The sequence below is a fragment of the Hemitrygon akajei genome, chromosome 6 (genome assembly GCF_048418815.1).
Source record: "Hemitrygon akajei chromosome 6, sHemAka1.3, whole genome shotgun sequence".
NCBI lineage: Eukaryota > Metazoa > Chordata > Chondrichthyes > Myliobatiformes > Dasyatidae > Hemitrygon > Hemitrygon akajei.
Window position 1 is genome coordinate 186,543,313 of NC_133129.1, and position 13,065 is coordinate 186,556,377.

At 47.0% G+C, this 13,065-nt stretch overlaps 1 protein-coding gene across 3 annotated transcripts in view; it reads left to right on the plus strand.

Moving 5' to 3' along the window:
* LOC140729772 (ras association domain-containing protein 8-like) overlaps positions 1 to 12,766 on the plus strand; it is a 110,339-nt gene extending 97,573 nt beyond the window's left edge. For all 3 annotated transcript variants that reach the window (XM_073049970.1, XM_073049968.1, XM_073049969.1), the window contains exons 4-5: positions 9,551 to 9,689; positions 11,134 to 12,766. In XM_073049970.1, the coding sequence (XP_072906071.1) occupies positions 9,551 to 9,689; positions 11,134 to 11,240 (246 nt within the window). In that variant the 3' untranslated portion in view covers positions 11,241 to 12,766. The remainder of the gene's footprint in view (positions 1 to 9,550; positions 9,690 to 11,133) is intronic.
* Positions 12,767 to 13,065: the final 299 nt, after the last annotated feature.

Genomic DNA, 13,065 nt, shown 5'->3' on the forward strand with positions numbered 1-13,065 from the left:
GTCCGGCAGGGGAACGGGGTGGGTCAGTGTCACACCACACACAGTCCGGCAGGGGAACGGGGTGGGTCAGTGTCACACCACACACAGTCCGGCAGGGTGGGTCAGTGTCACACCACACACAGTCCGGCAGGGGAACGGGGTGGGTCAGTGTCACACCACACACAGTCCGGCAGGGGGGGTCAGTGTCACACCACACAGTCCGGCAGGGGAACGGGTTGGGTCAGATACTGACGGGTTTATCATCAATGTCTTCCTGTTAGTGTGACACTATTACAGATCGGGGATCAGAGTCCAGAGTTCAGTCTGACGCTGTCTGTAATTCTCCTCATGAACCTTGTGGGTTTTCTGCAGCATTTCTGGTTTCCTCCCACAATCCATGGGGGTACTGATCAATAGGTTAATTATTCACTGTAAATTGTCCTGTGATTAGGCTTGGGTTAAATCAGTGAGTGGCTTTGAGCCAGAAGGGCCATTTCCACACTGTATCCCCAAGTAAAGTAAATAACTAAAATAGTTTTGCAACAGTAGTACAGTGCAAAGACATCGAGTCACAAAGAATTGCAAAGTGATTAAGAAGTAGAGGGGCAGGTACTGTTGACCGGCCATTCAGAAATCTGATGGCAGAGGGGAAGAAGCTGTTAGTAAATCATTGTATGTGTGTTCAGACATGGATTGGCTGGGAAGTTTTAGAAGGTAAACGTGGGCAAATGGCTTTATAAGGCATCAGTATTGTGAGCAGATTCAGCCTCCTTATCCAGGAAAGGATGTGCTGGTATTGGAGAGGGTCCAGAGGAGATTCATGAGAATGAGCCCAAGCATGAAGGGTTAATGCACAAGGAGTGTTTGATGACTCTGGGCCTGTACTCGCTGGGGTTTAGAAGAATGAGAGGGGAAGTGCATCCAGCTGCAGCTTCTAACAATCTGCGTTATGGAGTTGGAGCTGGAACTGGATGAACTCGGGATCATTCAGGAGGCTGAGGGGGTGATAGGTAGGACACAGGAATCTGGGTGACAGTCAGGAAGGGGAAATGGGTTAGGGAGCCAATGCAGAGTACCCCCGTGGCCATTATCCTCAACAACAGGTATATCACTTTGAATACTGTTGAGAGGGTGGGGTTGACCTAACAGGAAAGTTACAGCGGTCGGGTCTCTGGCACTGACTCAGAAGGGAAGAGGGGAGAAGAGGCATGCTGTGGTGAGAGGGAAACGAATGGGAGGTTCTGTGAGTTAAAACGAGATTCCTGCATGGGTGCCCCCCAGGACATCATGGATAGGGTCGTCAGCTTTCTTAAGTGGGAGATTGAAAGGAACACTGGCAGGGACGATGGCAGAACAGCAATGGCTGGAATCTCTGGAAGCAATTCAGAAGGCACAGGATATATACATCCCAAAGAGGAAGAAGCACTCTGAAGGAAAGATGACACACCAGTGGCTAACAAGAGAAGTCAAATCAACATAAAAACCAAAGAGAGGGCATATAATAGAGCAAATATTTGTGGGAAGTTAGAGGATTGGGACACTTTTATAAACCAACAGAAGACAACTAAAAAAGTCAAGAAGAAGGTGAAGATGGAACACTAAAGTAAACTAGCCAATAATATCAAAGAGGATACCAAAAGTTTCTTCAGATACATAAAGTGTAAAAGAGAGGTGAGAGAGGATATTTGACCACTGGAAAACAATACTGGAGAGGTAGCAATGGGAGCCATGAACTGGCAGACAAACTGAATAAGTATTTTGCAAACACGAGGAAATCTGCAGATGCTGGAAATTCATACAACAACACACACAAAATGCTGGTGGAACACAGCAGGCCAGGCAGCATCTATAGGGAGAAGCACTGTTGACGTTTCGGGCCGAGACCCTTCGTCAGGACTAACTGAAAGGAGAGATACTAAGAGATTTGAAAGTAGTGGGGGGAATACTGCCCCTCCATTCTGATGGAGGCAGTGAGAAAAAGTATTTTGCATCAATCTTCACTGTGGGAGACACTAGCAGTTTGGTGGAAGTTCCAGGGGTCATGGGTTATGAGGTGTGTGAAGTTACCATAACTAGAGAGAAAGTTATTGAGGAACAGAGAGGTCTGAAGGTAGATAAGTTCCCTAGACTAAATTCTGTCCACCCCAGAGATCTGAAGGAGTTGGCTGAAGAGATCGTGGAGCATTAGTAATGATCTTTCAAGAACCAGTAGATTCTGGAATGGGTCTGGAAGACTCAAAATTTGGAAATGTCACTCCATTCTTCAAGAACGGGAAGAGACAGAAGAAAGGAAACTCTCGGCCATTTAACCTGACCTCAGTGGTTGTGAAGATGTTGGAATCAATTATTAAGGATGTGGGTTTAGGGGTACTTTTCAATGACTTGGATGATGGAATTGATGGCTTGTTGCAAAGTTTGCAGACAGTATAAAGACAGGTGGAGGGGCAGGTAGTTTTGAGAAGGCAGAAAGGCTACAGAAGAACTTAGACAGATTAGGAGAATGGACAAAGAAATGGGATGTGGAATACAGTGTCAGGAAGTGTATGGCCATGCACTGGTAGAAGAAATAAAATAGTTGACTATTTTCTAAATGGAGAGAAAATACAAAAAAAACAGAGGCAGAAAGGGACTTGTGCAGGATTCTCTAAAGGTTAACTTGCAAGTTGAGTCTGTGGTGAGGAAAGCAAATGAGATACTTTATTAGTGTTCAGTTCAAGAGGATTGGAATACAAAAGCAAGGATGTAATGGTGAGACTTTATACAGCACTGGTGAGGCTTCACTTGGAGTATTATGAGCCGTTTTGGTCCCCTTATCTTGGAAAGGATGTGCTGAAACTAGAGAGGGTTCAGAGGAAGTTCATGAAAATGATTCCAGGATTGAATGGCTTGTCATATGAAGAGTATCTGATGGCTCTGGGCCTGTATTCAGTAGAATTCAGAAGAATGAGGGGTGAAACCTATCGAATGGTGAAAGGTCTTGATAGAGTGGATGTGGAGAGGATGTTTCCTATGGTGGGAGAGTCTAACAAGGTTCCACATGGAAGGTTAGTTAGGAAGGTTCAATCATTAGGTATTAATATTGAAGTAGTAAAATGGATTCAATAGTGGCTGGATGGGAGATGCCAGAAAGTAGTGGTGGATAACTGTTTGTCAGGTTGGAGGCCAGTGACTAGTGGTGTGCCTCAGGGATCTGTACTGGGTTGAATGTTGTTTGTCATATACATTAATGATCTGGATGATGGGGTGGTAAATTGGATTAGTAAGTATGCAGATGATACTAAGATAGGTGGAGTTGTGGATAATGAAGTAGGTTTTCAAAGCTTGCAGAGAGATTTAGGCCAGTTAGCAGAGTGGGCTGAAAGACGGCAGATGGAGTTTAATGCTGATAAGTGTGAGGTGCTACATTTTGGTAGGACTAATCAAAATAGGACATACATGGTAAATGATAGGGTATTGAGGAATGCAGTAGAACAGAGTGATCTAGGAATAATGATGCATAGTACCCTGAAGGTGGAATCTCATGTGGATAGGGTGGTGAAGAAAGCTTTTGGTATGCTGGTCTTTATAAATCGGAGTATTGAGTATAGGAGTTGGGATGTAATGTTAAAATTGTACAAGGCATTGGTGAGGCCAAATTTGGAGTATTGTGTACAGTTCTGGTCACCGAATTATAGGAAAGATGTCAACAAAATAGAGAGAGTACAGAGGAGATTTACTAGAATGTTACCTGGGTTTCAGCAGCTAAGTTACAGAGAAAGGTTGAACAAGTTAGGTCTTTATTCTTTGGAGCGTAGAAGGTTGAGGGGGGTATAGAGGTATTTAAAATTATGAGGGGGATAGATAGAGTTGACGTGGATAGGCTTTTTCCATTGAGAGTGGGGAGATTCAAACAAGAGGACATGAATTGAGAGTTAAGGGGCAAAAGTTTAGGGGTAATACGAGGGGGAATTTCTTTACTCAGAGAGTGGTTATTGTGTGGAACGAGCTTCCAGTAGAAGTGGTAGAGGCAGGTTCGATTTTGTCATTTTAAAAAAAATTGGATAGGTATATGGACAGGAAAGGAATGGAGGGTTATGGGCTGAGTGCAGGTAGGTGGGACTAGGTGAGAGTAAGCGTTCGGCACGGACTAGAAGGGCCGAGATGGCCTGTTTCCGTGCTGTAATTGTTATATGGTTATAAGACCAGAGGATACAGCTCAGAATAGAGGAGCATCCTTTTAGAATGGAGATGACGAGGAATTTCTTTAGCCAGAGTTTGGTGATTTGCCACAAGGAGCTGTGGAGGCCAAGTCATTGGTTATATTAAAGTGGAGGTTGATAGGTTCTTGATTAGTCAGGGCATCAAAGGTTAGAGAGAGAAGGCAGGAGAATGGGGTTGAGAGGGATAATAAATCAGCCATGATGGAATGGGAGAGCAGACTCCATAGGTCAAATGAACAGAAACTGAGCTGCAGACACAAAATTGTGGAGGAACTCAGCAGGCCAGGCAGCATCTATGGAACGGAGTATCAAGCCATGCCATGTGATTGGGAACTGAGCTGTTTTGGTTACAACTCAAAGGGTGTCCTGTGCGAGATGGAGCATTGCTGCCACCCGGTGGCAGAGAGCAGCTACTGCTGGGTGGAGATGTATGGGAATCCAGGGAAGATAGAGGCTTTGTAAGGAAGGTAGATCTCCATGATCGCAGGGGAGACATAGGGACAAATTCATGGAGGCTAGATAGGATGGTTTCTTAGAGATATGCCTTAAGGAGGGTGCAAAGTTCAAAGTAAATTTATACAAGCCTGAGATTTATTTTTTTGTGGACATTTGTTGTAAATACAAACAAAAGAAAAAAATATCAAGAACATGTGATAAAGAGTCTTTGAAAGTGAGTCCATAGGTTGTGGGAACAGTTCAGTGTTGGGGTGAGTGAAGTTATCTCCTCTGGTTCAAAAGCCTGATGGTTGAGGGTAATAACTGTTCCTGAACGTGGTGATGTGGTCCTGAGGCTCCTGCCCCTCCATTCTGATGGTGGCAGTGAGAAAAGAACAGCCTGGGTGGTGGGGTCCCTGACGATGGATGCTGCTTTCTGTGACAGTGTTTCATATAGATGTGCTCAACGGCGGGGAGGGCTTTACCTGTGATGGACTGGGTTACATTCCACTACTTTTTGTAGGATTTTCCACTCAATGGCATTGGAGTATACATACCAGGCCATGATGCACTCGGTGAATGTACTGTCCACCACACATCTATGGAAGTTTGTCAAGGTTTTAGATGACTTGCCAAATCTTCACAAACTAGGAAAGGTTAGGAAGGTGGGAGGTGGGAATTTTCCAGCTGGTGTTATCTGAAGGGATGGATAAATTAAAGATCTTGTGGAAAACTTCCTCCAAAAGGTGATCACAGTTTGGCAAAATTTCACTTAAAGCTCAGGTTACGGGCTGGAAAGCTGGATCTGAGGGAAGTGTCCTAAACTTAAATAAAGTTCAGGATCAGAATCAGATTTATCATCACCGACATGTGACGTGAAATTTGTTAACTTAGCAGCAGCAGTTCAATGCAATACATAATCTAGAAGAAAAAGAATAATAATTAAATCTTATTCAGTATACTTATATTGAATAGATTAAAAATTGTGCAAAAAATAGAAAATACTATATATTAAAAAAAGTGAGGTAGTGTTCACGGGTTCAAAGATCATTTAGGAATTGGATGGCAGATGAGAAGAAGCAGTTTCTGAATTGCTGAGTGTGTGCCTTCAGGCTTCTTTACCTCCTCCCTGATGGTACAGGGCATGCCCTGGGTGTTTGTTCCTCTTTTGCTCCACCTATGCAACCATCTTTCTAGTTTTTTATTTCTTGCACTATACAGCTGCCACAAAACAACAGATTTCAAGTAATCTTTCAGTGATAATAAACCTGGTTCTGATTCTGAGAAGACTGTGAGCACAGAGATGGCTAAAATGGACTGGGTGAGACGGGAGATTAGCAGGGCTGGATGTTTAAGAAGATATTCCCTAAATCTGAGCGGAGTATGCTACAGTGATCAGGGAGAAGGATGGTCTGTCTGTGGTAGTGAGGAATCTCACTGAAAGATATGCATACAGAATCGTGAAGATCACTGAGAGAAGAGACTGGCAACCTGCAAAGCATTTTGAAGAAGCAGAAGGTAGAGGTCAGGGATAAAGCAACAAGTTACAAGGATAGGCTGAGACTAACCCTGGAGGCTGTGAGGTGACATAAAGGCATTGGGCAGACGCACTTGGAGTATTAACCATATAACAATTACAGCACGGAAACAGGCCATCTCGGCCCTTCTAGTCCGTGCTGAACGCTTACTCTCACCTAGTCCCACTGACCCGCACTCAGCCCATAATCCTCAATTCCTTTCCTGTCCATATACCTATCCAATTTTACTTGTAACTGACAATACCGAACCTGCCACTACCACTTCTACTGGAAGCTCGTTCCACACAGCTACCACTCTCTGAGTAAAGATATTCCCCCTCGTGTTACCCTTAACTTTTGCCCACTAACTCTCAGCTCATGTCCTCTTGTTTGAATCTCCCCTACTCTCAATGGAAAAAGTCTATCCACGTCAACTCTATCTATCCCCCTCATAATTTTAAATACCTCTATCAATACCGCTATTGTGAGCAGTTTTTGGCCCCTTATCTAAGAAAGGATGTGCTGGTATTGGGAGAATGAAAGGGTTAATGTATGAAGAGCGTTTGACAGCCCCTGGCCTGTACTCACTAGAATTTCCAAGAAGGAGAGATTTCATTAAATGCTATTGAGTACTGAAAGGCCTGGTTGGAGAGGATGTTTCCTATGGTAGGGGGGTCTAGGACCAGATGACACAGCCTCAGATTAGAGGGATATCCATTTAAAACAGAGAGGAGAAGGAATTTCTTTAGCGAGAGGGTGGTGAATCTGTGGAATTCATTGCCACCAACAATTGTGGAAACTAGGTCATTGAATATACTATATTTAAAGTGGAGGTTGATAGGTTCTGGATTAGTCAGGGTGTCAAAGGCTGGAGAATGGGGTTGGGAGGGATAAGATAGATAGACAGATACTTCACTGATCCCAAAGGAAAGCACAGTGCCACGGTAGCATTACAAGAGCACAGGTATACAAATATTAGATGAGAAATAAGATGTACAAGTCTTACAAGATTTCCAACTTCACACTGATAACCGAGAAACATAGAAAACCTACAGCACAGTACAGGCCCTTCGGCCCACAATGCTGTGCCAAACATGAACTTACTTTATAAATTGCCTAGGGTTACCCATAACCCTCTATTTTTCTAAGCTCCATGTACCTATCCAGGAGTCTCTTAAAAGACCCTATCGTATCCGCCTCCACCACCGTTGCCGGCAGCCCATTCCACGCACTCACCACTCTCTGTGTAAAAAACCTACCCCTGACATCTCCTCTGTACCTATTTCCAAGCACCTTAAAACTGTGCCCTCTTGTGTTAGCCATTTCAGCCTTGGGAAAAAGCCTCTGACTATCCACACGATCAATGTCTCTCATTATCTTATACACGTCTATCAGGTCACCTCTCATTCTCTGCTGCTCCAAGGAGAAAAGGCCAAGTTCACTCAACCTATTCTCACAGGGCATGTTCCCCAATCCAGGCAACATCCTTGTACATCGCCTCTGCACCCTCTCTATGGCTTCCACATCCTTGTAGTGAGGCGACCAGAACTGAGCACAGTATTCCAAGTGAAGCTGACCAGGGTCTTATATAGCTGCAACATTACCTCTCGGTTCTTAAACTCAGTCCCACAGTTGATAAAGGTCAATGCACCGTATGCCTTCTTAACCACAGTCAACCTGCGCAGCAGCTTTGAGTGTCCCATGGACTCAGACCCCAAGATTCCTCTGATCCTCCACACTGCTAAGAGTCTTACCATTAATACTATATTCTGCCATCATATTTGACCTACCAAAATGAACCACTTCACACTTATCTGGGTTAAACTCCATCTGCCACTTCTGAGCCCAGTTTTGCATCCTATCGATTTCCCACTGTAACCTCTGACAGCCCTCCACACTATCCACAACACCCCCAACCTTTGTGTCATCAGCAAATTTACTAACCCATCCCTCCACTTCCTCATCCAGGTTATTTATAAAAATCATAAAGGGTTGGGGTCCCAGAACAGATCCCTGAGGCACTCCACTGGTGACCGACCTCCATGCAGAATATGACCTGTCTACAGCCACTCTTTGCCTTCTGTGGGCAAGCCAGTTCTGGATCCACAAAGCAATGTCCCCTTGGATCCCATGCCTCCTTACTTTCTCAATAAGCCTTGCATGGGTACCTTATCAAATGCTTTGCTGAAATCCATACACACTATATCTACTGCTCTTCCTTCATCAATGTGTTTAGCCACATCCTCAAAAAATTCAATCAGGCTCGTAAGGCATGACCTGCCTTTGACAAAGCCATGCTGACTGTTCTTAATCATATTATACCTCTCCAAATGTTCATAAATCCTGCCTCTCAGGATCTTCTCCATCAACTTACCAACCGCTGAGGTAAGACTCAATGGTCTATAATTTCCTGGGCTATCTCTACTCCCTTTCTTGAGTAAGGGAACAACATCCACAACCCTCCAATCCTCTGGAGCCTCTCCCATTCCCACTGATGATGCAAAGATCATTGCCAGAGGCTCAGCAATCTCCTCCCTCGCCTCCCACAGTAGCCTGGGGTATATCTCATCCGGTCCCGGAGACATATCCAAGTTGATGCTTTTCAAAAGCTCCAGCTCATTCTCGATAATACAACAATCAATGTAATATTATACAGTAATGGGTGCACGTTCACACCGTCCAGATAAGAAGTGATGGTAGCATTGCACAGGGTGTCCACAATAGCAGGGTGTAGTGAAAAGAGCTAAACAGAGCTCTGGTAAAGAGATCAATAACAGTCAATGGGGGGGGTCATCACTTCCCTACCAATAGGTTGACGTCATCGAGCTTAATGGCCAAGGGAGAGAATGACCTCACGTAGCGCTCTTTGGAGCAGTGCAGTTGTCTTAGTCTATTACTAAAAGTGCTCCTCTGTTCAGACAAGGTGGCATGCAGAGGGTGAGAATCATTGTCCAGAATTGTAAGGATTTTCCGTAGGATTGTTTTGTTCTACCACAGCCTCCAGTGTGTCCAGTTTGCCTCCTATAACAGAGCCAGTCTTTCTAATCAGTTTATCGAGCCTGTTGGCATCACCCGTGTTGATGCCATTGCCCCAGCACACCACCACCACATAGAAGATTGAACTGGCAACAACGGACTGGCAGTACACGTGGAGAGGACCTCCGTCTCCTCAGGAAGTAGAGGCGACTCTGGTCCTCCTTGTACACGGCCTCTGTGTTGGTGCTCCAGGTGTATTCCAGGTCCTCACCATCGATAGTAACAGGGAGCAGTGCAGGATAATAAATCATGATGGAACGGTGGAGCAGACTTGATGGGCCCACTGGTATACTTCTGCTCTTATGTCTTGTGGTCATATAGTCTTTAGTTACTGCCCTGCTGCTAGCCCGTGTATGGCTGCTGATTGCCATGTCTGTGTTTTAGGCCAAAGGCTTGGAGTTGGAGGAGCTGAACAAGGAGCTGAGGCAGTGCAACCTACAGCAGTTCATCCAACAGACAGGCAGTGGTGGGGGCCACAGTCGCAGCGAGGAGGGGCCGCACAGCCCACCCACCAGCGCTGGAGGTGAGTTCAGTCCAAGGTCTGTCACTGCCAACATCCAACCATCTGGATACCTCTAACCACCGCACCCCTCTCCCAGACACAGCTGCTCCCTCCCGGTATCTCCCAGGCAGACACCCCACCCTCTAACCACCGCACCCCTCTCCCAGACACAGCTGCTCCCTCCCGGTATCTCCCAGGCAGACACCCCACCCTCTAACCACCGCACCCCTCTCCCAGACACAGCTGCTCCCTCCCGGTATCTCCCAGGCAGACACCCCACCCTCTAACCACCGCACCCCTCTCCCAGACACAGCTGCTCCCTCCCGGTATCTCCCAGGCAGACACCCCACCCTCTAACCACCGCACCCCTCTCCCAGACACAGCTGCTCCCTCCCGGTATCTCCCAGGCAGACACCCCACCCTCTAACCACCGCACCCCTCTCCCAGACACAGCTGCTCCCTCCCGGTATCTCCCAGGCAGACACCCCACCCTCTAACCACTGCACCCCTCTCCCAGACACAGCTGCTCCCTCCCGGTATCTCCCAGGCAGACACCCCACCCTCTAACCACTGCACCCCTCTCCCAGACACAGCTGCTCCCTCCCAGTATCTCCCAGGCAGACACCCCACCCTCTAACCACCGCACCCCTCTCCCAGACACAGCTGCTCCCTCCCAGTATCTCCCAGGCAGACACCCCACCCTCCCACCACTCTACTTGGCAACCCCACGCTCACACCCCTCTCCTAGATGACCCCTGCACTCCCTTCCCCCTCTCTCCTGCGTAATCCTCACCCTCCCACACCTCTCCCAGGGGACCCCTACTCTCCCACCTCTCTTCTGGGCGTCCTTCACTCCCTCCCACCCAGAAATACACCTCTGCCTCTCTAATGCACCACTCCAGCCAGTGTCCTTCTCCCAGTCCCCACCCCACCATCAGCACCATCTCCCACCCCTCTTTGGACCCCATCTTCCAGACCCAACTGCCCACCACTCTCCGAGGTCCCTGCCCCAACATGTCTCCTAGCTCTTTCTCTGAAAAGGTTGGTGAAACCCCCTCCCCCAAACACCCAACTCTTCTCGAAAACCCGCTGTCTCCCTCCCCAAAGCTCCTGAACACCCCTTCACCCTTCCTCACACTTTGAATTGATGCAAACACACATTTCAATGGATGTTTTGAAGTTTCAGGGTACACGTGTTTGGGGCACCGTGGTAGTGTATCACTTGATATGACGTTATTACAGCTCGGGGCGTCAGAGTTGTCTGTAAGGAGCTTTGTACGTTCCACATGGGTTTCCTCTGGGTGATCTGGTTTCCTCCTACAGTCCAACGATGTACCATTTGGTAGGCTGTTGTCCTTGCCAGGTGGAGTGGCTCGAAGGGCCTGTTCTGTGCTACATCTCTAAATAAAGCAATAAATGTGCTGAATCTAATCTAACCCCCCAATCACAATATTCTGTATTTCAGAACTGGACTCCATGGCCCGACCAACATCCAGGCACTTCCTGGGAAACCCGCGGAATCTGCAGAACCCCATGGTGTCCAGCCTGAACCCAGAGGGGGTGTTCGTTTGAGGTGACCCGTGTATGGATGGTGACTCCAGATCCCCACCCAGGGGGCTGGATTATGTCGTGGGACAGACTGCAGACAGGGGGAGAGGTATCTACCACCTAGTCTCTCAAACCTGTCCCAACATTATGGATAAAGATTTGCTTTACTTGTTACGTGCAGATCGACACATCTCGTGAAATGGGTCACTTGCATCAATGACCACCGCAGTCCGAGGATGTGCTGGGGGCAGCCCACAAGCATCGCCACGCTTCTGGTGCCAACATTTCGTGTCCACAACTTCCTAACCTCTGGAGGAAACGCACACGGTCGCAGGGAGGAGAGGCAGTGGCAGGGATCGAACCCCATTTAGTAACTGCTGGCACTGAAAAGCATTATGCTAACCGCTTTGTTACCGTGCTGCCTGAGATGAGGCCGTTCGATCCCACGCAATAAAATTAACACTGCACTGACGCCCTGTGTCTCTCCAATGGGTTTAATATCACTCAGCCTTCCATCTACCATGGGAATAGATCTACTGCTGTCTCCCTGTGTCTACAACAGGTTTAACATCACCCAGCCTTCCATCTACCAAGGGGGACTAATGACCATTCGTGCAGAGAACTGAGTGGGTCTCCCTTCCCCACCTCTGTTCCCTGATTCGGGACTCCCTATGAGTCCTGATGAAGGGTCTCAGCCCGAAACATCGACTGTTTATTAATTTCCATGGATGCTGCCTGACCTGCTGAGTTCCTCCAGCATTTTCTGTGTGGTACTCTGGATTTCCAGCATTGGCGGAATCTCTTGTGTTCTTGAATCCAATGTCATTAGCCTGTTATGGCCCACCTCCCTGATCCTCGGGAGGTACCTTATTCAATCCAGCTGTCTTCCCCCTTTACCCTCCCCCTCTCCTCTCCCACTCTCTCTTGCCCCTCTCCCTCTCTCTTCCCCACTTTCTCTTCCCCTCTCTCTCCCCCTGCCTACACTCTCTTGCCCCTCCCCCTCCCTCTTTCCCTCTCCCTCCTCAGCCCCCTCCCCACTCATTTCCCCCCTGCCAGTGTTGGAGAAATCACCCAGCTCTTGAATTATAATGTTAACAAAGTTGTACAGAAATCCTTAACTATATTTGAAAGGGCAAATAGTGAGAATAAACTATTTCTATGTGAATAATGTAAATTTTAGGTATTTACAGTCATTCTGTGTCTGAGTTAACCACACCGATGTGGAATTGGTGAGGTTATAATCTCAGTTCAGGTTGATACTGACTACAGGCCAATCCTGGATGTACTCCGAGAGAGATGTTAGATTCACAATTGTTCAGTACACAAGTGCAAAGGAGAACGAAATAGTTGCTACTTCAGATCTGATGCAACACAAACAAACATAATAAGATAAAGAACACAATAAATATAAATACATACAATAGTTTATGTACCTAGATTGATTAGCCATCTTTCTCCCTCAGGAATGTAGTGTATAAAAGGTCATGACTGGCTCAGATCTTTCTGATTTAAAGTATTTAATGTTCAAAAATAAATGACAATTGAAAATAGCTGTTTGTGTTTTATTGATCACTCATGAAGATCACGTCCAGTTGTGACTGGATGAGCTGAAACAAATAAAATACCTCAGCTGCCCAATTGCCCATCACAGGTACCACTCAGCGCCACCCTCCCACTACCCACTCAATTGGCACCACCCTCCCACTGCCCGTTCACTCTATGCCACCCTCCCACTACCCACTCACTGTGCCACCCTCCCACTGCCCACTCACTCAGCACCACCCTCCCACTACCCACTCAATTGGCACCACCCTCCCACTGCCCGTTCACTATGCCACCCTCCCACTAC